At 41.0% G+C, this 27,445-nt stretch overlaps 1 protein-coding gene across 4 annotated transcripts in view; it reads right to left on the bottom strand.

Annotated features, from left to right (window-relative positions):
- Window positions 1–27,445, bottom strand: part of prkd1 (protein kinase D1) — a 247,947-nt gene that overhangs the window by 195,831 nt on the left and 24,671 nt on the right. For all 4 annotated transcript variants that reach the window (XM_012851006.3, XM_036150357.1, XM_036150359.1 and 1 more), the window contains exon 2: window positions 2,509–2,647. In XM_012851006.3, the coding sequence (XP_012706460.1) occupies window positions 2,509–2,647 (139 nt within the window). The remainder of the gene's footprint in view (window positions 1–2,508; window positions 2,648–27,445) is intronic.

Genomic DNA, 27,445 nt, shown 5'->3' with positions numbered 1-27,445 from the left:
GAACCCTGTTAATGGTCCTGAGCAAAACGACGTGAGCGCAGCGTAGACATAATCCACAGCAGACATAGTTTGTGAAAACAAACATGTGATTACAGTTATATTTATTCTAAGAGGAGGCTACTTCGTCTTTAATTCTTACCTGAGTGGATGATCATAGTGCGTATGATTTGCCTTATTGTGTGGACCATTTCCTATAAAATAAGGCAAAACAAAAAGTTTCTTTGTGAAAATACTTATTGTGAACATGCAGTAATTGTTGGTGTTTTACTTTAAAAAAGATTACAAATTCTTACCGCAATTTTCTGACTGTTCAGGCATCTTTTTCTCTTGCATTCTTGTTCTGCACTTATCCATTGACGTTGGCTAGCCATTGTGCAAAGGCAGCATCCTTCTTACCCCCTGTTTCTTTCTTGAGGTTTACGGCAGTTGTAAAAAAAAAAAAACTAAGCTGTGCATTACCACCCTCTATAGGTATGGAGTGTGGAACAAAATGTATTTTCTTTAAAGGAGCAATAAGGGAAATTTCACCACTAGGTGTTGAGCACTGTCTCTAAACAGAGACAAGATGCGTGGCAAGCCAGGCCTCATTCCACTTCCAAAATCTAAGTACCAGACCACCTCTCCGTTTCAATTTGAAAAATTTTTGCAGGAAAAGAATGCCCTGAATGTATGCAAAGATCATGGTGGACAACTGACAAGCCCACCGGGCTGCATTAAATGGTAACTAGCTGAGCTGCCGGCTACTTGCCTCACATAACAGTAACACCTGGCACATTATGGTGTAACTTTAAGCACAATGTTGACAATTTTATCATATAATTTTTTTCTAAAAATATATTGTTTTTTCCAATTTGTCCAAATTTTACTCTTGTTAATAATTTATCTTCTTCAATGTTTCTCTATTTCTACTGATCCAATAAACTGTACTGTAATTAATCACTGCTGTATTTCTAATCAAATCTCTGGCATTCTTTTTGAATAGCTGTACTGTAAAATGAGGAGAGCTAAAATTTAATCTGAGACAACTATTGTTCTTAACTGTCTTATGTCCTGTATCCACTGTACTGCTAATAATGATCCTAGTATTTGTAAAGTGACAACCCAATTGTGATTTGTTTTGCTTGAACTACCTTGTACTTCTGGTAGAGTGATGGCTCTTATCTTTCCAGCTGAATTATTTGAGGCATCTATATCAATCTGAATGCAATCATAATAGCTGTTTATTTTTTCCTGTTTTGCCTCACATGTGATCTGTTTTGTCCGATCACAGGTGAGGTCATTGAAATTTTACAATAAATAAAAATATCAGAAGCTGTACTCTTGGCTGTCCTCATGTTTTTTCCCAAACAGACAGTTAATTACTGTTTGAATACTGGCTGGATGATTACAGACAGACATGGGGAGTAGTCCGTGGGCCAAAATCTGTAGGACGAGTTTTCGTATGAACTGTCAGGGGGCAACTTTCTTCCACCGGGATAAGTTGCTACACATAGCAGTGATCTCAAAACACCAATGTTCCCACGTTTAAAAAAATCTATTTTATTTTATTAGAATGCGATGTTTAAAAATATTTAGACTTCACAAAGCTGAAGGTTAAAAGTTTTATTGATTTCAAACACTCTCCCGATGCAGGGGATAAAAAATTCTGGCAGGCATAAGTCATTTGGCACAACGACACCTGTGCTATCCTAGCGCAGCAGGTCTTGGTGATACCACAATAAAATGGGCCAAAGACTGGACAATTTCTGCCCTGTGATGGACTGGCGACCTGTCCAGGTTGTACCCCACCTCTCGCCCATTGACAGCTGGAGATTGGCACCGGCACCCCTCACGAACCAAGCAGGGATAAGCATGTTAGAAAATGAATGATGAATGGTCTGGGCTATTTCTTTTTCCTTGCCATAAAGATCTTTGCCAACTTCCGCCAGAAAAGTTGGCAAAATGCTATTATTGGGCTTTCTTCATCTGGAAACAAATGTTTACAACCCTTTATGGGCGCAGCCATGATGAACTTGTTGAACTCACTCATCTGACAATACAGCGATCTGATTGGCTGAGCAGCAAAAATCGAATCACGTGACCTCTTGGACCGGAGCGCAACAGTTTAGATTTTTTATCGGCTTTAACTTATTAATGTGCAAGTGAAAACGTGGGAACATTGGTGTTTTGAGATCACTGCTATGTGTAGCAACTTATCCAAGTAAAAGAAAGTTGCCTCCTGACAGTTCATGCAAAACTTCTTAAGGAGATGTCCTACAGATTCTGGCCCACAGACTAGAGCTAAAACCAGCTGCTGGTGGAGTTGTAGCTACTTTTACAGCTCTTTTACTAAGAAAACTATTGAAATGTATGACAAACAAACCCATTGTTAGTAAAGATCTAGAGTTTGATTGCAAAATAATGTGCAAGACATATAATATGATTTTGCAACTCTGTGTTAAAAAATATCCTAAATTTTTTGGATGTTTGTAGACTGACACATGTAGACCATTTCTCTACTTTTCTCACCTGACAGAATGGCCTCTAACAGGTCACCCTCCTGGATCTGTGAGGCAGAACGCAGCAGTTGTAGCATGTTGTCTGATGTCTGGTCATGACGAAACAGCAGAATCTTTTCATACATCCCATAGAATCCACACTCTGGCAACTGGCAGAGAAGAAAATGTGCTTTTTAGTTGAAAAATATCAATCAGCTGTTTAAGGGGTTGAAGTTTGTTGGTTAGTATCTAATGTAATTGCTGTAGCCTCGTATTGTAGATCCTGATGTCCAAATTCTGGGGATTGAGAGGTTAGCAAACTGAACAAACGAACCTAAATTCAATATTGACAGACACTGTTTCAGATATTAAGATAAAAATTCCTGTATTGTCCTGCAACGGGGAAATTTGGGTGTGACAGTGGCAAACTCACAAACAGTTAAACACAAATATTAGCAATGAAAAAGAAGAAGAAAAAAGAGAGAACAAACCAGTCTAATCTAAAGTTAGCTCTAAAGAAACACCAAGAGTGGTAGATAAAAGTAAATTCTAGAGTAAATATTGCACAGTGGAAAATATTTGACAATGTGGAAATAGACACCAGCCTATTTACATAAAGTGGTAATAGAATATGCAATTTGCATAATAGTGCAGCAGCATCCCTAGTTATGGCTTATCCAAGTTTCCTTAGCATCTGGGAACAGTGTAAACAATTAATGGTCAGATCAGACCCTGTGCAATGATTAGCATGATGTAAACAGTTATTATGTCTGTTGGGAGTCTGTAGTCAGAACAGACATAATAACGACCTGCAAAAACGTTCCTTAGAGCATCTGGGATGCAGTGGTCTGTCACTAAAAGAGCTCTCCAGCTCTGCAACAGCTCCATGAGTAGGATGGGAGACATTGTCCATCAGTGATGTGATTAAGTCAAGTCTATGCATAGTACAGATTTAGACATATTTTATCTACAATTAGACCAAACAAACTGATAGGGGATCAGTGGGTAGAATGGTCGTCTGGTCGTTTGATTGCTGCTTTCTCCTACAACATGTCAATGAACCCTGGGCACCCAAGTTTCTTACCCATCAATGCCTACAGTTTATGAATGTGTGCTTGTTAGTTGGGTGTAAAATGGTTTGAGTAGTCAGAATGACTAGATGAGCACTATATAAATTAAGTTCATGAATCATTAGCTTTCCAAGATGGCTGCACACGGTCCCACAGACACCCAAGACTCTTGGCTCATTATATTCATCCTTGTGCTTTTGTTCGTATTCCATTCCAAGCATTAATTCAATAGAGGAGAGCTGAGCTGCTAGAACTGGGGAAAACTCCCAGAGTTTATGGATCCTATGGACTGCTCAAAAACTGAATTTATTCTGACTGAACTGCAGCAGACAAAAGAGTCTGTGATCAACTCGCTTCCAAGGCCTATAAGGCAGCGAAATTGTACGGGAAAAAAGGGGCAAACCAGGCAGACTGCATGACTTGTTTGACAATCTTCATGGAGACATGGTTGGATAACTGTTATCACCATGGGAGTCTACATACATCCTAAGGATGCTAAGGAACTCTGTTGTTTCATGCTGGTGAAGATTCTCAGTCATCCAGGTCATGGTCATTCCAAAAAAAAAGTAAACAACAAAGCAACTGGACTTGTTTTCCGTAGTTGAAGACGTTTCGCTTCCTCTCCCGGAAGCTTTCTCAATTCAAAAAGTCTGGAGTAATGTGGAGTAACAAGCTTTATACCATTGCCCAACAAAGGCATTGCAATGGCTTAGATAACATGCAAATTCAATCAAAACAGGTCCACCCCTTAGCAGTGTTGTAGTACTCGAGTCCGAGACTCGAACTCAAGTTCGCGTCATTAGCTAAATTTAGAGATTCGTGACTTGACTTGGACTTGAGCACTGATGACTCGAACTTGGACTCGGACTCCTACATTCAGATCATTCTGACTCAGAAATTGAGAAAAAGACTGAACTTTTTTTTAATATCATTAGGCTATAATTTTAATATGTCATTAGAATATTATTTGGTGTATGATTTTAATATCTAAATGGCGTACCGCGCACGTGACGTCACCATCTCATGAGCAACGCCCCTTGCCGCTAAGGTAGGGCAAACAGTGTGAGAGCGCACGTAGCAACCAGCCATTACACATGCAACAGATACAACGATATGATCGACTTTTCCGCTGTTAAACTTTCACAAAAGAATGTCCAGGTGCCCATTTTACAGGTAGAACTGTGGAACAACATACCAATGTTCAGCTCAAACGATGGCTTGAGGAAAAGGACACTTTTGTGTGAACATTTCTAAAAAAATTTGTTTATCAAAGAGCTCTTTTTGTTCGGGGTTTTTCTCCGAACAAAATTATTTTTTTTTTAAATACTTGTGCAATAAATGATCATTGTTCAACTTCCACTCAGAGTCCAACTTTCTGAACCTAGAGAATGTGGTTTCTTCCTAACATGGAGGTTAAAAGTGCTATAGTGCATTTAATGAAAACAAACTGCTTGCCTTGGAAAAGACTGGAGCTGGCCAACCGCCTGAGTTCCTGGGTGAAGGAACGGGGAAATAAATGTCCACCCTCTGTTTCTGATCAGCTCCTGGAGAAGATGGAAACGGTTTGCTGGGAAGCCATAGCAGATATTCACAAGTCAAGTCACCAGCAGTCAACCCCAGCACATCTGATCTCATGGCTCAGCCATACATCGCAGCAACGCTACCTCCCTCTTCCGAGTCAGCCCTTGTTTCCTGTTTGCCTGTTGCTGCTGCATCTCCAGTCTACAGATCCCACCGTTGACAAGGAGCTTTCGCATCCAAGGTGGTGGACCTTCCTATGCTTGCTCTCATGATGGAAGCTGCACTGAGTTCCTCCATGGCAGATCTCTCTGCCTCATCAGCCGCAGCAGAGATTTCTATGCCAAAAACCCAACCAAAAATTACAACATATATATATATATATATATATATATACTCTCAAGGTTTGTGATGACTGTGGAAGGAATTCTAAATGGTGGAGTGATGAAGTTCCAGCACTTTTATTGAGAAACAGAGCAGAGATCACATAGATGGAAAGTAATCGCACCCCACGGTCCCGCTGCAGTCTGCATCTGTCTGTTTCTGCCGCTCTTCCTCCCCGGCTTCCCCTAAATATCCCACAGCCGTACTGTGAGATAGCAACAGAGATAGTCATATCCCATACATTCATTATCTGCTTAGTAACACCAGAGCATTTGGCCTTGGCAATAAGCAGAGCTGAGGAGCTGAAGTGCAGCGCCTTGTGTGTGTCCTTGTGTCTCTAGTCCGAGTTGGGGTCAGGCCATAGTGATTTCAGAATAATATTCCCATAACAATGACTGGGTTAGTAAGACTTAATAATCAATTAATAATTGGAATTGAAAATTAATTATCAATAACTAAAATTATGGGAAGCATTTGGATGTTAAAACTTCAGGTGGAATTTTGGAGTTGTTTGGGCCTAGTAACTGTTAATGATTGCAAGTTATTAATTGCAGATTGCAGTTACAATTATTAACCAAATCACTGTACAATGTCTTATCAACTGTTAACTTGAAAGGGATAATACAAGAGCTAACCTCGGATAGCAAATTTCTTTATATAAAAATAAACACAAACAAGTATCTCTCCACCTATGAGTTTATTAACAAAATCAACCTGATACAACCAAACTATTTAGACTCACTAGAGACACACATCCACTAACTTATAATCAAAGGTAAAATGCAAAACAAATGAGATTGAGTAAGCAAGTGAAAAATTATACATTTGGACCAGCACTTTCTAGACAATTGAAAAGGCAATCCTAAAGCTTCCCTTTGATTACAGCATGTAATTGTCAACCACCACCAGCATATTGTGCGAAATAAGCAATCTTTGGATCAACTTGGAGTGCATAAGCAGAAATGGAACATTCATAGGGCAATTAATGTTTTGATCACTGTAAAGGGGCAAGACAGAGGAAGAGAGAGAGCTAGATTGCGTTCATAGGAACGTGAGTATAGCAGTTAGCTGCTATTGAGCTCCCAGAACATCCTATCCTGTTATAAAACAGAAATGTGTTCATAGGAAGGCAAGCATGTTCTAGCCTCGAGTAGGCTGACCACCCGTCCCGCACAGCGTTTGAAGCACAATTCATGCGTCCCGCAAATTGAGACCGTGTCACGCATAATCAAGGCTTTCTCAAAAAAAAGTTGGTCGCTCTATCCTGGAGCCCCAGGCAGCCAAACGAACATTACTTGACAGTTCAGTAGGCCACACCCACCTCTCAGTTGAACTGCTGACTAGGTTGTCAACTTTTTCGTTGTTGTCATGACTACTATGCACGCACGTGCATACCAGACACACTAGGAAGAAACGTTTAGAGGTGCGCTTTCCAATTAGAAAATGGAGAAAGAGACTGAGTCTGAGGAATCGCCACCAGCAATTAAAAAGAGAAGGTGTGGGTACAAGAAAGACTGGGAAAATGAATATTTGTGGCTGAAAGGTGTTGAGAGGGATACCGAGAGGGCTTTTTGTGACATTTGCAAAACGTCCTTCTCAATCGGACATGGAGGGGAATACGATGTCAAACTACACAGACTCACGGAAACTCACAAGAAACGTGTCCAACAGAAAGAAATCCAAATCTATGGATGCTGTCCTCCGACCTAAAAACGACTTTATAGCTGACAAAGTGACTGCTGCAGAGGTGACGAGTGTGTATCACACTGTCCAACACGCTACATCATATCGAGCAGGAGATTGTGACACAAAGCTAGCCCCAACGATTTATCTGGACTCGGACATTGCCAAGAGGATGGCCTGTGGTCGGACGAAGGCAGAAGCCATTATCACGGATGTACTTGCCCCTGCCTCCGTCGAAGCTTGCTTGAAAGTCCTCAGAAGACCACTCAATGAGCAACGAGAGGCCACAACCAAAGGTAAATTCAAAGTTATGTTCATGGATATAACTGTAACATTGTTATGTGTTAGCTATTTGTGTAACATTAGCTAGCTAATGTTAAGTAATCATGTTCTTCTGCTGGTATGTTAAAAGTCAACTTTTCCTTCAGTTCACATTGCATCAGTAGCTAACATTAGCTAACATAATGCTGCTCATCCGTGCCTTCATAAAACCAGGCTCTGTGTATCCTTACATGATTGTGAGCAACATTTCACTATTAGTTATCTCCCAAACTAAACAAACAAAAGCAACTATAATTTTTGAAAAGGTATAAATATTTCTATAGATAATATTTATATAAAATCAATAATGATGAATGAATTCTGATTCTGATTTCAAACCCTTCTAGAAATGACTCCACATCTTAATTCTTTAGTCAACATTACAGCATTTTTGGCTGTTACAACAGCAGTTACTGTCACATCGCTGCTCTGACAGGGAGCTTATTCTCGGTCAAGTAGTGGTAAAAGAGCTATTGACCACAGAGTGGCAGTGGCAGTCTGGAAATAAATTCAATTCAACTTTATTTACATAGCTCCAATTCACACATGCCATCCAAGGACCCTTAACAAAGCCCACCCATGACCCCCAAATGTGATCTGCATGAGTTCATTTACTTTTTTATAAAAGTTAAATTTCACCTAGCCACCCTTAAGGTGACCAAGATTAAAGATACACTCACAAGGTAAATAAGATATTTTTCAAACCCAAGGGGCTCCACCATTATGTCTCCATGTTATTTATACATGTTAATGGTATCTAAATAATGTGCTTGTGCTGCAGAATGTTCCATTAATTCAGATGTTTGAGATAAATTTTAACCCTTGTGTGGTGTTCATACTGTTGTTACTCAGCCAATGTTTGTGGGTCTGGTGGACCCGTTGCATTTTGGGCTTTTTAATGCCTCACAATCAAACACTTTAATGTAAAAATACTGAACATATGTTACTTCATCCCAATTTCAAGTTGTATAAACAAAATATTTGGTTATATAAAACATAATAAAGCAAATGAATTATACTAAAAGTCATGCAAGCAAGGTTTTTCCAAAACTACTGACTTTTAGTTCTTTGAACTCAGAAATTTAACCCATTCAGGTGCACAACACAAGCTATATGAACACAGAGTATACCTATCAGTCAAGACAACGCATCAGCCCTATGACCTTCAGCCAATGGCCTGTACAACACATGAGGGGCAGAGTTTTACAATGTGTAGTCATTAAAATTGTTTTCTGATATATGTTCTTCACACAAAATGAGCCAAGGCCAGTGAATCTGAGTTTGAAAAATTAATCGATTGTATAATTTTTCTTTCAGTAAAAAATTAAAACGGGTCCCACAGACCCGAACACCACATATTAATACAAGCAGTTTATTTTATTAGTATACTACTCTTTTAAGTTCATCCCATCTGTGTGTGTGTCTCCACAGCCCACACACCATTCTTCTCAGTTGCTTCAGATGCCTCCAATCATGGGACCACCAAGCTCTTCCCACTGTCAGTGCGTTACTGGAATCCAGACTTGGGAGTACAGATGAAGGTCCTTGATTTCTATGATGACAGTGATGAAACATCTGCCGCGATCTACAACCAGATAGTCACCAAGTTGGAGGAAAACGGACTGGGACTAGACATGATATCTGCGTATTTCGCTGACAATGCTAGTGTGAATTACGGGAGATACAACTCTGTCTTCCAGAAACTGAAAGAGAACAACAATTGCATTTTGAAGGTAAACTGTGTGGCCCACATTGTTCACAACAGTGCAAAACACGCAGGAGATCGGCTACATATCACCTTTAGCCACTTCTCCTCATCTGCCAAACGCATTGAGGAGCTTAAATCAATTCACACCTTTGTGGAGACAGAGTACCAGTCCCTGCTTAGACATGTGCCCACAAGATGGCTGAGCTTGTGGCCTGCAGTGAAGAGGCTTCACGACAACTGGGCTCCAATAAAGACCTACTTTCTCTCATTGGGAGAGGACGAGTGCCCAAAGTCACTATGGCGGCTGTTCAAGGATGACCAGGATGGTGAGGGCAACCCCCTTGATCTACAGGTAATTAATTTTAATTGCACTTAACTTTTTTAGTATTATTACATGAAACAGGGATTAGAGAAATTATGATAATGCAAAAAGTGTCAGCACACAGGATCATTGACTCTCCTTACGTCTTTTAGGTTTACCTGTCCTTCCTCAGCAATGCGCTGAAGATTTTCCACGTCACTGTGCTGGTGCTGGATCGAGAAGATGGGACTATCTGTGAGCTCTACGATATGATGTTTACCCTAAAAACCAAGCTACAGCAACGACAGAGTGATGGTTTCTTTGGGGCCCAGACGGGTGTACTCCTCCAGCAGTTTCCAGACAGACAGGCAGCTGTGCTCAGGGAGGACATGTGCAACTTCTACCAGTCCTCCCTGACCTACCTGGAGCAGCGCTATGACTTCTCAGACTCCAACTACCAGAAGAAATTGGCTAGCCTGGCACTAAAGAAAAGCCCATTTAACTTCTCCCATCTCTGTGAAGCTGTAGAGGTCCTGCAGCTAAGCAAGAAGCTGGACATGGATGCGCTATATGATGAGTATTGTGTCGTTCTGCCGCACCAACAGGCCATTGTGCAGTCTGGAGCTCCAGTTGTGGAGAAGTAGGCCACCTTACTCAAGCACACACACACACCAAACATGACAGCATTAGCTTCTTTCCTCTTGAGTGTACCAATCACCAATGCTTCAGTGGAGAGGGTCTTTTCACTGATGACAGGATGCTGGACGGACACAAGGAACAGATGTTCGGTAAACCTCATCAAGTCAGAAATTCAGGTGAAGAGCAACTTCACATTCAGTAGCAAGGACTTTTACACTTATGTAGTGAAAGAGAAGGTTCTCCTCAATGCTGCACGCTCCAACAAGAAATACAACTTCAAGAAGAAACCTGAAGGTAAGAAACCTAGATATGTAAGACCCCATTTGTCTAAGATGAAGTTTGATTGATTTTGAACATTGGTGGGCTGTCTACAGGGGTGCAAATGTGTCACTTTTAGGAAACAGTAGCCTTTTAGGTCAAAATATGTCATTGTTTTGCATAGGATTATATCTTGGCACCTTTTTGTATTGTTGTCACCTTGTGATGGTGATGGATTTGCACTCCTCTGTCTATACTGGAAAACCATTTGGAAGCTTATCATAAATTAATTCTGTCTCCTATCTTTCTTTCTTATTTGATTCAGATGCTGGTGAAATGGTTTGAGTCCTAAAGGTGACCCCAAAGTCCTAAAGGTGTCCCCAGAATACTGAACAGTTGTTTTTTCCTGCGCCTGCCTTTACCAACATCCAAGTTCACCATCCTTCCTCCCCCTTCTCGTTCTGTGAACCTCTGGAGTCGTGAGTTAAGACTTTTTTTTTTTTAACAGTTCCTGTAGTGTAGAGCAACTACAATTCCTGTTAATCCTTTAATTTAAAATCATAATTTATTTAAAGTGAACAAATTGTAATGAAAAATAAATAAAATTAAATAGCTAAAGTAAATCGGAATTGGAAGTGCATCTGTTCATTGAATGTTCAAAGTATTATGGATCTTTATTTAGAAAGAAATACACATTGGTTGGCCTATTTGTGAGCATACATCAGCAATTACACATGTTTATGGAAATAGGGCATTATTAATATACCATGTAAGGTGGTATGTGCTAGAAATGTGTAAACCACTGTGAGTCTGAGTGAGGTGGGGGGCACCGCCGCGCCAAGCAGTGTCCCACTTTGTCCCTCAGAAACATACCCTTTGTCCACCCTTGGGCTTATTAGCAGGTGGTCACCCTAGCCTCGAGCTGCCCCCACAGTCAAGGCAAGGAAGACACATGATTTGTAACACTAAAGACCTTGGATTGCTTATGGACTATTTCAGACACTGAAAAAAAACACATAACCAATCCTTGCAAGAAAACTCAGCCCTTAGCAACAGTTCAATATTTCAAAAGCACACTGACAGTTTAGGACAGTCCTATTTCTAACACCTATGTTATTCTGCCCATGCAATAAAGTAAATAAACAAAATAAAACAGTTATTTGTTGCTGTCTTCTGCAGCTGGAAAACAGTTTCTGTGGTCAGATTTGGAGATACAATGCGTCCGCTGATGTCAGGGCAACACAGTTTTACTTCAGTTCAGGAAGCAAAAATGATGACAAACGCAGTTAGCTGACTGAAAGAAAGAATAAAACAAGGATGTCTTTGTCTCCTGGGAAAACCTCTTCTGGATTTTCTAGCACCCGGGTCCACTTGGAGTCATGTCTTCAATGGAAATAAAGATGGAAATCAGCTTCTTTCACACAGCTGATTTCAAAGCTGCACAGACATTTCTTTTTCGAAGGAGTGAAGCTAAAACCTGCCCCCCTTCACCCCTCACCTTCTCACCTGTTGCCACTTATGTGCATATTTGGGAAGGATAAATGCACAGCAAAACAGCATCACCTTTCTGAAAAACATGTCTAGTGACGAAGTAAGTAATTCATAACTTTATAATGTTAAAGTTATGAATGTAACGGATTTTGTTTTTCAGTTTTGCTGGGCTGCCTCCAGCACAATGTCCAATCCCCTATTCGCACGGATCTTGTTTTACCTAGGGATTACATGTAATTAATATGCTGCGCCGCAGCTGCGTGACAGAAGCAGAGCTGTCAACTCCACGTCTGGGCTTGCTTTTTTTCTAAAGTTGCTGGTAAATTTCGTGAGTTGCGTTTTTCTAGCTCGATTTTTGAACATGCAGTCACATATCTGGGCTATTTCTGCAATATAACCCCTAACCCTGACAGGACAGGATAATCCTGTCTATCGCACTGTACAACAACAGTCCTCGCGCTATTGCTTTTTCCTGACTGTGCGAGCTGGTTAATATTGGTCTGCATACAGCGCCGTAATTATTACAAATAATAAACACAAATACTGTGAAGCAACACTTTTTGACTTTTCATTGATTTTGTCCTATTCAGCTGCACAAATATCACATTTAAACCAATCAAAGTTGTACTATAAATGGGAGTAAACCAGAGTCCTATGTACATCGTAGTGATTTATTGATATTCAATTCAATTCAATTTTATTTATATAGCGCCAAATCATGAAACATGTCATCTCAAGGCACTTTACAAAGTCAAGTTCAATCATATTATACAGATTGGGTCAGATTATACAGATTGGTCAAAAATGTCCTATATAAGGAAACCAGTTGATTGCATCAAAGTCCCGACAAGCAGCATTCACTCCTGGGGAAGCGTAGAGCCACGGAAGAGTCATCTGCATTGTACATGGCTTTGCTGCAATCCCTCATACTGAGCAAGCATGAAGCGACAGTGGGAAGAAAAACCAACCATTAACGGGAAGGAAAAACCTCCGGCAGAACCGGGCTCAGTATGAACGGTCATCTGCCTCGACCGACTGGGGTTACAGAAGACAGAACAGAGACACAACAAGAGAAACAAAAAAGCACAGAAGCACACATTGATCTAGTAATCTGTTCTACATTAGATGGAAGTAGCGGGTGAGCCGTCTTCTCTGGATGATGTCACAGTTAACAGAACGCCAGACCAGGTGTACCTACTATGAAGAAAAAGACAGAGATATGCCGCATAATGTTCTCCTTTTTGGTGTTACAGAAATGGTCACCCCAGATTACAGTGACAAGAACAATAAGGAACTTAAAAGGGATTGGGGCAAGTAACTAAAATAAAAGATATTTAGACATATTTGTGGATTTTTTTTAATATTTTTTTGCAGATGCAGATTTAACAAGTTTCAGCGAGGAGTAATTCAATTTGAAATTATTAAAGAAAATATCAAAACAAGGGGGAGAGTCTTTCCACTTAAAGATTGCATGCATCATTTGCAACTGATTAGGCATATTTACTTACTTTAATGCAATTGTTTCATGTCCTACCCTGCTAAAATGAGACAATTGTGTTAAAGTAACTATGCTTAAGTAGATGGAAATGTGCATATATTTTTTTCAGTGTACAGCAGTGTATGTAATACTTAGCTAGCAAGAAAATAATATTTACCACATCAGATGTTTGATTATCAAGACCATCAACATAGTAAACAATATGGTTTATTGAAAACTGTTTAATATTTGTCATTTTCAACCATTCTTTGATGTCTCTCTAGAATGTACTTGAGATAGAACGAGTAAAAAAGGTGATCAAGGGAATCAGCAGGACAGAAGGCAAATCCAGCGAGACTGAAGAAGATGGAGGGAAAAATATAAGTATTGAAGTGGGTAAATCAACGAACCAATAATTGTTTGCGCGAACAACATGCCCACACTATCAGACCTCCCACAGGGGCGTGTGTGAGCGTTCCTACTGGGTGGGCGTTCCCACAGCGGCTTGTTTGCTGCTGGCTGGGCCTGCAGTTATACCCTTCTCAAAATAATGAATTATTGCTAATTTCTCCATTAAGGAACCAAAGGGGCTAGTTTTCCTTCTGGATAGGTAAGTTAAATGTTTATTGTTTAATGCTAACCATAGGACCTGGCAACCGGCTGGCAAACAGTACAGCTGAAAGTTGGGACAACTTTGATTGGAATAAAGTTCCACTTTGCATTGATGTTGGACAAGAAGGCCTGGCTGACCATCTTCTATGCATGTCATTTCATTTGTGTTCTATTGAGTTGAGGTCAGGACTCTGTGCAGGCCAATCAAATTATTTTACACAAAGGTGGCTCATCCATGGCTTCATATTCCTACAAGTTTGTCAAAATCCATGTTTTGCTGAAGCATTAAGACCTGGAACTGGAACTAGGGTCTAAACCCAACTCATGCCCCACTTCATAATAACCCTAAACCTACGAATCAAACCGTACTATTGACAAAATGTAGTCAGGGAAGTGTAGTTCACTTGGCTACTACCAAATCAACACTTATCCTTTGCATTGACAAAAATAGAGGTAGGAGTCATCACTAGAGGTCATGACCCAAAGCTTATGACCATAGATGAGGGTAGGAACATAGATCGACCGGTAAATCGAGAGCTTTGCCTTTTGGCTCAGCTCTCTCTTTACCACAATGGACCGGTACAGTGCACACTTCACAGCAGACACCGCACCAATCCGCCTGTCGAACTCCTGCTCCATCTTCCCCTCATTCGTGAACAAGACCCTAAGATACTTAAACTCCACGAGGGGTAGCACATCCTCCCCAACCCGGAGAAGGCACTCTGCCCTTTTCCGGCTCAAGACCAAGGTCTTGGTTGTGGAGGCACTGATTCTCATCCCGGCCGCTTCACACTAGGCAGCGAACCACTCTAGTGAGAGCTGTAGATCACGCCTTGATGAAGCCAATAGGACCACGTCATCTGGAAATACCTGAGACGCAATCCTAAGGCCACCAAAACGGATCCCCTCAACACCTTGACTGTGCCTAGAAATTCTGTCCATAAATGTTATGAACAGAATCAGTGACAAAGTGCAACCTTGGTGGAGTCCAACTCTCACTGGAAACGAGTCCGACTTATTGCCGGCAATGCGGACCAGACTCTGACACCAGTCATACAGAGACCGAACAGCCCTTGTTAAAGGGCCCGGTACTCCATACTCCCGGAGGAGTAGAGGGAAATAGGGGCACCACCACCCCAGTCTGCAAATCCAGGGGCACTGCCCCCGATGTCCACGGAATGCTGCAGAGCTGCGTTAACCAACACAGCCCCGCAACATCCAGAGCCTTAAGGTACTCAGGGCGAATCTCACCACCCCCAGGGCCTTGCCACAGAGGAGCTTTTTAACCACCTCAGCAACCTCAGCACCAGAGATGGGAGAACCCAACCCAGAGTCCTCAGGCTCTGCTTCCTCAATGGAAGACGTGTTGGTGGGATTAAGGATGTCTTCGAATTACTCCGCCCACCGATGCGCGACGTCCCAAGTCGAGGTCAGCAGCATACCACCCCACTATAAACAGTGTTGGTACTGCACCGCTTCCCCCTCCTGAAACGCCGGAGAGTGGACCAGAATCGCTTCAAAGCCGTACAGAAGTCTTTCTCCATGGCCTCTCCGAACTCTTCCCACGCCCGAGTTTTTGCCTCAGCGACCAGCCGAGCAGCCTGCCGCTTCGACTGCCGGTACACATCAGCTGCTTCCGGAGTCCCACAGGCCAATAAAGCCCAACAGGACTCCTTCTTCAGCTTGACAGCTTCCCTCACCGCTGGTGGTTGCCGCTGCGACATGCACCGTCAACCTTGCGGCCACAGCTCTGACTAGCCGCCTCAACAATAGAGGGGCGGAACATGGTTCACTCAGACTCAATATCCCCCGCCTCCCTCGGGACGTGTTCCAAGCTCTCCCGGAGTGGGAGTTAAAGCTCCGTCTCACGGGGGACTCTGTCAGATGTTTCCAGCAAACCCTCACAATATGTTTGGGCCTGCCAGGTCTAACCAGTGTCCTCCCCCACCATCAGAGCCAGCTCACCACCAGGTAGTGGTCAGTGGAGAGCTCCAACCCTCTCTTCACCCGACTGTCCAAGACATGGGGCCGGCGGTCAGATGAATCAACAACAAAGTCGATCATTGAACTACGGCCTAGGGTGTCCTGGTGCCGGGAGCACATATGGACACCCTTATGCTTGAACATGGTGTTTGTTTTGGACGATCCATGGCAAGCACAGAAGCCCATCAACAGAACACCACTTGAGTTCAGATCAGGTGGGCCGTTCCTCCTAACCACGCCCCTCCAGGTCCCATTGTCATTGCCCACATGAGCGTTGAAGTGACCCTACTAGGGGCATAAATTCCCTGAAAGCATAGTTCCTAGGGTCATTGGGACACTCAAACCCCTTCACCACGGTAAGGTGGAAGCCCAGGGAGGGGTCATTCTCAATCACTTCCAGATTGTTGTGATACAGGGCTCCCAGGTGTGATCAATTTGATTGAATGTTGAATGTACTTCAACTACTTGAAGTACATTCTACTTGGCTGTTGTCTGGAATGGTGTGACCCCTAGTTAATGTTTCTATTATTTAGTATTATATTTTGTTATATTGTTTTACAATCATTGTTTTTGATTGTTTTGCCCATTTTGTAGCCAGTGGTAGCCTATTAATGAGCAATAATTATGAAGTTCTAAAACATCTAGTTCATTGTGCTTTTATTAAGTTATTTAAAGTCATCTAGATTAATTTATATTTTTTATCATAAGAAGTAACTGCACAGCTACTTTGCTTAGTAATTAGTTACTCTTTGATAGAGCAGTAACCGAGTTAGTAACTCAATTAATTTTTGTTGTTAAGTAAATAGTAACTATAACTAGTTACTTTTTTAATCAACTTGCCCAACACTGCTTGTTTAAACTTAAAACAGGCTCATTTTTTATTCAAACAACAATCTCTCTGTGACAATGAAAATGGTGTAGTGACATGAACGCTTTCTTACCATTTTGGCTAAATTTAAGTAATTTCCCTCTGGGATTATTAAAGCATCTCTGATTCTGAAATAATGCTAGAATTAAGCAAAAAAAGTCAGAATGGATTTTGTTTGATCATTAATGTCTTTTGGATAGCTTATAATGTATCACATTCAGTTAAGTATTTTACCATTACAAATATTTAGCTTTTTGTGTTCTGTTGATACTAAGTCTTTTTTTTTTTACTTTTTTAAGCATAAAATTTCACTATACCCAATATAAAAAAGTATAAAAATAACATTTATATGCAAAATGTCTTACTATAACCAGAGAGGAGAATATAAAATGCAGGAGCAGAGGAGATGAAGTGACATGAGCAGAAAATTATGACAAAAAGAAAGTACATGAGGTTGAGCACCCTCATTGTTTAGACCTTCACCTGCCTCTCTATTCAGCTCCTCAATGATACACTTCATAGATACATTTTTATGTGTGCTGTCACCATAGCAGCAGTGCAGCTCTTGTTGTCATGGAGACAAAACAAGGCTAAATCCTCTCCATCTTTCCAATCTCTCTTTATTATATTCAGGTTCAAGACTTTGTGTGCTGGACATTCTGCACTGTATGCTGAACTGCAGTTTCCTGAATGCTCTATTTCGTCTACTTTCTTTAATACTAATACCCCCAAGATTGAAGTTATAAAGTTTATGACTGTACTGTTATCAAACAGATATAGCTAATTCATAATAATTAATTACACTCCTCATAAGCGTTAGTAATTGAAAACAAAAAAGTGATCACTGTAAACAATAACCATTGCAACAAAAGCAAGTGTAATATTGTTACAACCTATATATAATAAGTCATTTTAATAAGGGCTGCACAGTTGGTAGCACTGTTACCTTACAGCAAGTAGATTCTAGGTTTAAACACTAGCCTGGGATCTTTCCGCATGGAGTTTGCATTATCTTGTTGTGCTTGTATGAGTTCTCTCTGGGTACTTCAGCTTCTTCCCACAGTACCAAAACCATGACTGTTAGGTTAATTGATCTCTCTCAATTGTACTTAAATGTGAGTTTGTGTGTGTATGGATGTTTGTCTTATATCGCCATGTGATGGACCGGAGATTTGTCTAGGGTGGACCTCACCTCTCGCCCAATGTGCGTTGGAGATAGGCACCAGCCTCATCACAATCCTGCACAGATAATCGGGTATAGCTAAACGATGGATGGATGATTTTTATAAATAGAGGCAAATGTCAAGACGTTTTCTGAGGAATGTTTTGAATGATTTAAAGGTTAAACTAACTAAACTAAGCCCATTTAGTTTAGTTCCTGTGATGTACAGGTTCAAAGTGCATAATTAACAGGTTGCAAGCAGAAAATTAAGTTATCCAGGCTTTTAGATGTTTAAAACAAGTTTGTAATTTGTATACCTGTATTCATCTGGCTTCAGAGAATAATATAGCCCAGTGTCACAACAATAAAACAGTTTCTGCTGTCAAATAATTTTACAGTGTTTTTCTTGTGAACTATGTCAAGGATCCGCTTAAAGCCCAATGGATGGATCCTTGACATAGCTCACAAGAAAAACACAACAGTTACTCATGTTTTACAGAGTTCTTCAGGGTACTGTTAGTCTTTACATATATAATCCCATACAGTAAAATTATTACAGCTTCAGCATCTGGTCAGGATGCCTCCTGGACGCCTCCCTGGTGAGACCCAGAGGAAGACCCAGGGCACGCTGGAGGGACTATGTTTCTCGGCTGGCCTGGGAACACCTTGGGATTCCACCAGAGGAGCTGGCCCAAGTGGCTGGGAAAAGGGAAGTCTGGGCCTTCCTACTAAACCTGCTACCCCCACGATCAGATCCCGGATAGGCAAAAGAAGATGAATGGATGGATGGATGGATGGATGGATGGATGGATGGATGGATGGATAGATGGATGAATCATCTTACTTGGTTTATTGTTGCTAGTGTGTAATCCGGGCGCAGGCTACCTTACATGAATGCACTTTTGGTTTGGACATTACAGTCAGGCAATCTTGTAGATTGCTCTGGGGTCCGATTAGGTGACAGAGTGAACCGCAGTGCTCCGAATATCCATTGAGTGGAGCGGCTTTGTTATTAACCATAGTCGTACTCACAGATTTTAACATTTTTTAGCACATTGTACCACATAAAATCATTCAGTGAGTGCACAAGGAATGTAGTCAGTGTGAAGCCAGCTTTAGACAATCACCAGACTCTGCTAATGTGGGTAGTTGTCCCTTGTACTGCCAGTGGTAGGCCCTTCCTAACTTAAAACATAATTGACAATATAATGAAAATTACTTAAGAATAAGAACACTTTTAAACAAATCTAAAACTGAAAATTTTTTTAATGGTTTAAATGTGAGCTGTACCGTGGACAGTTGGTAGCACTTTTGCCTCGCAGCAAGAAGTTCCTTGGTTCAAATGCCCTGCCTGGGATTGTTCGGCGTGGAGTTAACATCTTCCCCCTGTACATGCAGGGATGCTTCTGGTTACTCCGGCTTCCTCCCTCATCCAAAAACATGATGTCATCAAGACATCCCTGTCTTGATGACATCAAAATATGGATCACTTTAAATTTCCTGCTTTTAAATTCTGACAAGAGAGAAGTTGTAATCTTTGGACCAGACTCCTCAAAAAATAAACTTCTTAATCAGTCACTTAATCTGGATGCCATTAAATCGTCCTCTGGTAATAAAGTAACAAAAACTTGGTTATTTTTTACCAAGACATGTCATTTAAATCCCATTTTAAGCGAGACCCGGCTCTGTGCTGTTGAAAAACCAGCTGATAGCCGCCCCTTTGCTAGCGTGAAGCCACATAGAGTAACATCACGTAGCGGTCCTCCAGCAGCAGTACACGAGCAGCCGGGTAACCAGGCCGGCTGGATGATGGTTCGTAGGAAGACACCAGGGACCATAGTCAAATGCCTGACAGGGGTCAGAACGGCGACATCGAATCCTACCTGAAACTGCTGGCTAAGGATAAACGTAAATACAGTAAGATTGTTATTCATGCTGGCGGTAATGACACCCGGTCATGCTGATCGGAGGTCACTAAAGTTGGTTTTGCTTTGGTGTGTAAGTTTGTTAAAATAATGTCGGACTCCGTAATTTTCTCTGGTCCCCTGCCTGATCTGACCAGTGATGACATGTTTAGCCGCATGTCATCATTCAACCGCTGGTTGTCTAGGTGGTGTCCTGAAAACGATGTGGGCTACATTGATAACTGGCAAACTTTCTGGGGAAAACCTGGTCTTATCCAGAGAGACAGCATCCATCCCACTTAGTTCTCCTAAATGCTGACAACCCAGGGCCCAGACCAGGAAGCAGAGCCGTAGTTTAACACACCTCTCAGCAGCTTCTGTACTGTTACCCACCCATTACCCTATTGAGACGGTGTCTTCCCCACAGCCAAAACTGAATAGATCAACCATCTTTCAGTCTGATTTATTAATTAGTCCCAGGCCAATTAATAACTACAGTTCTTTTGAACATTTAACCCTCAGTTTCCTTCATCCAAATTGCAAAGCAATAAAACCTCTTCTGTTTGTTGTTTTGTATCGTCCACCAGGCCCTTCCTCTCAGTTTTTGGATCAGTTGTCAGACTTCTTATCTGATTTGGTGATAAACACTAACAAGGTTATTATAGTGGGTGATTTTAACATTCATGTTGACGCAGAATGTGATAACCTTAGTGTAGCCTTTAAAACTATCCTAGATTCAATTGGTTTTGCTCAAAATGTGCATAAACCGACGCACTCTTGGCTCCATACTTTAGACCTTGTGCTGACATATGGCATTGATTGTGAAGAATTAACAGTATTTCCTCACAACCCTGTCCTATCTGATCATTTTTTAATAACATTTGAATTTAATCTAACTGGGTTCTCCACCCCAAAAGAGGTTTCCATTATAGTACATCTTTATTGGATGTATCAAACTTTAAAGAGTCTGTCCCCCTTTTAATAACGTCAGTATTGCAGAAATATCCTGCATATGGCAGCAATGTTGTTTCCCATTCACAAATAGATGTCTTTGTTAACGGTGTGACTTTGTCATTGTACTCTGCATTAAACAATGTAGCTCCATTGAAAAAGAAGGTGATTATTCACAGGAAGCTGGATCTCTGGTTTAATTCAGAACTGCGTTCCTTGAAGCACAATGTTAGGAAATTGGAGAGGAAATGGCGCTCTACACACTAAGAGGAAACCTACCTAATCTGGAGGGACAGTCTATTGTTGTATAACAAGACCCTTCGTAGAGTTAGAGCAGCATATTTTTCATCATTAATTGAGGAGAACAAAAAAAATCCTAGATTTCTCTTCAGTACAGTTCCCCGACTTACTTAGAGACACAGCTCTGTTGATCCATCCATTCCCTTAGCTCTTAGAAGTAATGACTTTATGGGATTTTTCATAAATAAAATTGATTCCATTAAAAAATAAATAATTGGCATCCTCCCAAACATGATTACCTCGTTCTCAGTAAGTGAGGCAGCGCTGGAGGAATCTTTAGAACCTGCGCAGTGTCTGAACTGTTTAGAAGCAGTAGAGCTTTCTGAGCTATCTAAAATTTTAGCTTCATCTAAACCTTCTACCTGTATGTTAGACCCAATACCAACCAAGTTGTTTAAAGAGATATTCCCTTTGATCAGTGGCACTATTTTAGACATGATTAATTTATCCTTAGTAAATGGATATGTACCACAGGCTTTTAAAGTAGCTGTTATTAAACCTTTACTTAAGAAACCATCTTTTGATCAAGATGAGTTAGTAAATTACAGACCTATACCTAATCTTCTTTTCTTATCTAAAATTCTTGAGAAAGTAGTTGCTAATCAACTTTGTGAACATTTACAAAGTAATGACCTACTTGTGGAGTTTCAGCCAGGCTTCAGAGCTCATCATAGCACTGAAACAGCTCTGGTGAAGGTCACTAATGATATTCTCATGGCCTCAGATAATAGACTTGTGTCTGTACTTGTCCTGTTAGATCTCAGTGCTGCATTTGATACAGTTGATCACAATATTCTCCTACAAAGACTTGAGCATACTGTAGGGATTAAGGGGAAAGCATGAGGCTGGTTTAAATCCTATCTGTCGGACAGATTTCAGTTTGTTCATGTTAATAATAAATATTCTTCAAACTCTAGGGTCACCTGTGGAGTACCACAGGGTTAAGTCCTTGGACCAATTCTCTTTACTATATATATGTTTCCGATTGGCAAAATTATCAGACAGCATGGGATTAATTTCCACTGTTATGCTGATGACACTCAGCTATATTTATGCATAAATACTGATGAATCTTTTTTTCCCTTTTTTCCTTTTTTTAAAGGGAATAAAAGAGAGAAAAAAAGGAAAAAAGAAAAAAATCCTGATGAATCCAATCAATTACTTCGACTGCAGTCATGTCTTGACATCAAAAGCTGGGTGACTTTAAATGTCCTGCACTTAAATTCTGACAAGACAGAAGTTGTACTCTTTGGACCAGAGTCCTCAAAAAATAAACTTCTTAATCAGTCACTTAATCTGGATGGCATTAACTTGGCCTCTGGTAATAAAGTAAAAAATCTTGGTGTTATTTTTGACCAAGACATGTCATTTAAATCCTATATTAAACAGATTTCCAGAGTTGCCTTTTTTCACCTCAGGAATGTTGTCAAAACTAGAAACATTATGTCCAGGGGTGATGCTGAAAAACTAGTCCATGCATTTGTTACTTCAAGGCTGGATTATTTTAATTTTTTTACAATCAGGAAGTCCACAAAATGCAGTTCAAAGTCTTCAGCTGATCCAAAATGCTGCAGCACGAGTTCTGATGAAAATCAACAAGAGGAATCATATTTCTCATATTTACTTCCCTTCATTGGCTTCCTGTTAAATCAAGAATGGCTCTCTCCATCCATCTGGAGAGAGCCTCTCGTCGCCCGGAGAACATGTCCGGGCAGATCAGAGTTAAGTTTGCTGTCTTAACCTCATAATCAGATGCAGGAAGAAGTATCCTGCATGCCAAAAACAGTTATGTTGCATTTCTCCTCAGCACACAGGGAAGAGAACCCCAGATTCCACTGAAAGCCATTAGCAGAGCACATGTTGAATGCTCACGAGGGAAATCTGCTTAAATAGGACTGCAATGGAGACAAACACTGCCTCCAGGACATCAGGCATCCGACCTGACCACATGGCTGCAGAACTAAACGCTAGCCTGCCAAGAAGAAACCAACGGTTCTCCCTGCTTTTCCGTCCTTCCTGGAACGGCCAAAATGGACAAAGCTCGCACATGAGGCCCCAACAGATTGGACAGGGAGCTGAGGATGAAGTAAAATGTTTATTGGGAAATGTTTTGTAAACCGTTGGACACATGGTGTTTAGAACAAAAGGGCTAACAGGTAGCTCATGCTAGCCTTGATGCTATTAGTCTTGCTAACATCTGGTTTCGGACATTTCAAAAGGAGTTTGTTTAAAGCATCAAAGCTTAATCGTTCGGCTCCGCCATCCTTCAATGGTGCTATGAGCCTTATCCCCGCATTACTATCGAATATTAATGTTGGTAAAGGCAATTTTGATAACTTTATGTTGTAACCTCTTAGCCACCGACTTGCTACAGCGACCCCTAGAGCCCGGAGGTAGAATCGCATAAACAAAGGCAAGCGATTCTGAATTAAATGATTTTACAGGACAAACCGGTCCTCAGAATATTATTTCATAAAATAATGTTCTGGTTAACTTGTGCTTTGCATTGTGAATGGGTTGAAACACATGTCTGTCATGTTTGTGTCACGATGAACCCGAACTCAGACCACACACACGGAGCTCAGTTTAGGAATGTTTATTGCAGGGAGGACAGGAGGAACAGAATGACTGGAGGTCGCTGAAACGCTGCGGTCGCTGTGTCGCAGAAACGGGAAACCTCCAGAGCAGGCTGAGAATCCTGGCACAGCGGAGACAGGATTAATCCAACAAATGGAGGAAGGGCTTATCTGACGCTGGAAAGTAGCGGGCAGACACGGGAAAGTCAAGAGCTCAGCCAAACGTGGGATGATCCTTGGCTGACGAGGAACAGGAGGTTGACACCCAGGAAGATGTGGAGATATCTTTCTAGACATCAGATAAGTGAAGGACAAGTGAAGATGAACCAGCGAGGAACTGAAGGTAGAGTGAGGCTTAAATAGAGAAACTAACAGGTGGAGTTGATTCTGTCTGATTGCAGACCTAAAGGGTGTAACTGATTACAAGAGGGTAGGCAACGTGAGAGGAACTGAACTCAGACAACAAGAAACAAAACCAAAACTCAACCCTGACAATGTCAAATGTTGTTCTGAATTAGTTAAGCTAATTTAACCACAATTCACATTCTTTAAGGGGAACTCTGGTTCTTTAACTTAAACAAATATTATTTCATCAAATAATGTTTTGTTTAACTTGGGCTTTGCATTGTGAATGGGTTGAAACACATGCCAAATGTTTTTCTATTCCATTCCATGCTTTTTGGAATCAGACCTTCAGTGAACAAAGATTCACTGAAGTATTCTGATTATGATCAACCACTCTTATTTTGTCTTTTGTTTTTTGCATGTAAATAGTTCCTTAGCTTAGCTTCTTTTTATCTTCATTTTGCCTAGTAGTTTAGTTAAGTTTCACTAGCCTAGTAGAGAGGATTTACTGATTGAAATATTGTGTTAATTCAGATAAACAGCATTACACAGTGATGTCCGCTATTACCATCTAATGTAAAACAGATTACTGGATCAATGTGTGCTTCTGTGCTTTTTTGTCTGCCTTGTTGTGTCCCTGCTCTGTCTTCTCTAAACCCCAGTCGGTCGAGGCAGATGACCGTTCATACTGAGCCTGGTTCTGCTGGAGGTTAATGGGGAGTTTTTCTTTCCACTGTCGCTTCATGCTTGCTCAGTATGAGGGATTGCTGCAAAGCCATGGACAATGCAGACGACTTTCCCTGTGGCTCTACGCTTCTCCGGGAGTGAATGCTGCTTGTCGGGACTTTGATACAATCAACTGGTTCCCTTATATAGGAAATGTTTGACCAATCTGTATAATATGACCCAATCTGTATAATATGATTGAATTTCACTTTGGAAAGTTTCTTGAGATGACATGTTTTATCAATTGGCGCTATATAAATAAAATTGAATTGTATTTTAAACAGGTTTCAGTCCACAAAATGCTGTTCGAAGCCTTCAGCTGATCCAAAATGCTGCAGCAAGAGTTCTGATGAAAATCAACAAGAGGGATCATATTTCTCCATTTTTAGCTTCCCTTCATTTGCTTCCTGTTAAATCGAGAATAGAATTTAAAATTCTCCTTCTCACATATAAAGTCCTTAGTAATCAAGCTCCATCATATATCAGAGATCTGATTTCCCCATTTGCTCCTAACAGAGCACTTTGCTCTCAGACTGCAGGTCTACTGGTGGTTACCGGAGTCTCAAAAAGTAAAATGAGAGGCAGATGTTTTAGCTATCCGGCTCGTCTCCTGTGGAACCAACTCCCAGTTTTGGTCTGTGAGGCACCCTGTCTACTTTTAAGAATAGACTTAAAACTCTCCTTTTTGACAAAGCTTATAGTGGCTTCCTATCCTAAGCTATATTTTTAGTTTAGTGCTGCTATAGGCTTAGGCTGGAGGACATTAAGATCTATTTCTCTCACTCGGCTGAGTTCTCCTACTGTTCTCTAATTTGCATTGTTAGTTCATATTTCAACTTTTAACATTATGTTCTCCCTGTCATTTTCTCTTCATAGTAGGTACACCTGGTCTGGGCGGTAGATGACATAGAAAAGATCCTTGGATCAATGTGTGCTTCTATGCATTTGCGTCTCTGCTCTGTCTTATCCAACCCCCAGTCAGTCAAGGCAGATGACTGTTCACACTGAGCCTGGTTCTGCTGGAGGTTTTTCCTTCCCGTTATTGGGGAGTTATCCTCTCCACTCTCACTTCATGCATGCTCAGTATGAGGGATTGCTGCAAAGCATGGACAATGCAGACGAGTGTCCACTGTCATGAGGAGTGAATGCTGCTTGTCAAGACTTCATGCAATTTGCTGGGTTTCCTTAGATAGAAAACTTTTTGACCAATCTGTATGATTTTATTTAATTTGGCTTTGTAAAGTGCTTTGAGATGACCTGTGTTGTGAATTGGTGCTATATAAATAAAATTTAATTGAATTAAATTGGTTACTCCATATAGGCCTTGAGTGTGATTGTTAGTGTGCTTTATTGTTTGTCCTGTGTCCCTGTGATGGACTGGTGATCTGTTCAAGATGTACCCCACCTCTAGCCCAATAACTGCTGGAGAAAGGCATCAGCCCCCTCGCGACCCTGCACATATAAGTGGGTATAGATAATAGATGGGTGGAAAAACAAGTAGCGCCACAATTATTACTAATAGCATTCAAGGGTGATAAATGGAGAGGGAGATCAATTAAATTTAATTCAGTTTATTTAGATATAGCTGATTCACAACACAGGTTGAAAAAGGGTTAAAAAAAGCCATGAATGGAGTGAGGACATGAAAACAAACTGGAAAAAGACATGACTATGAGATGGACCAAAGACACACATGTGCTTATCTTTCGCAATTTTTCAGAAAGCAATGGTCTGTCTGTATATGTGTCTCTAATAATGGCCCTCACAAGAACACCTCACAGTCCCAATCATCATCAGTTGCCAGGCAACAAAGAGAAAGCACTACGGACTGATATACAGTACACATCGTTCCATTAATACTGTTGTAGAGGGGTAAAGGTGTGAATATGTGTTTATATCATATGTGAATTTGTTACCAGATTAGAATAGAATTAGAATTCAATTTTATTGTCATTGTACTGTCACAAGCACGAGCAACAAAATGTGGTATCTCTGCTTTTAACCCATCCTCTAGGGGAGCAGTGGGCTGCCACTGTGCGGCGCCCGGGACGCATTCGGGGGTTAAGGGTCTTGCTCAGGGACCCAGAGTGCAGGCACTGGGGATCGTACCGGGTACTTGCATCCTTCTCTGAGTGCAAGCGCGCTGCTCTAACCACTAGGCCAGCCCTCCCCTTACTGTTTGATTTAAAATTGTTTCAGTTATGATGTAACATATCTATCTGCCCCAAGATCTCTTCTTTGTGAGATGTGTCATGAAAACCTTCCTAAGGCAAAAGTTCAGATAGCATCAATGATGATGAGCACCGAGAGAAGTCAGAGCACCTAATGGAAGATGGAGTTCCTCACCTTATCTTTAACTCTAAACATGGCTATTCTGCTACTGCTTTGCCTGAACACCCTTAATTGAAGTTGCTTGAAGTGTGTCCAGTATGTAGATCCATCAGTTGTAACCATATCTAATGACTATAGATGAGGATGGGAACCATGATATACAAGTAAATAAGGAAACTTTCACGATGGACTCAAATTATGCATACATCATACTCAGCTGCAAACTGCTTCACAGCACATGGTAAATTGTCTGTTTAAGTCATCTACCGAAATACATTATTTGCAAAAAGTGTAAGTGAGACCCTGAGGTTCCCAAACAAGACAAACACCTTTACTACACTTTGAGATCCTGTCCATGAA

The sequence above is a fragment of the Fundulus heteroclitus genome, chromosome 19 (genome assembly GCF_011125445.2).
Source record: "Fundulus heteroclitus isolate FHET01 chromosome 19, MU-UCD_Fhet_4.1, whole genome shotgun sequence".
NCBI lineage: Eukaryota > Metazoa > Chordata > Actinopteri > Cyprinodontiformes > Fundulidae > Fundulus > Fundulus heteroclitus.
The sequence above is the reverse complement of the archived record's forward strand: the minus strand, read 5'-3'. Positions and strand labels throughout refer to the sequence as shown.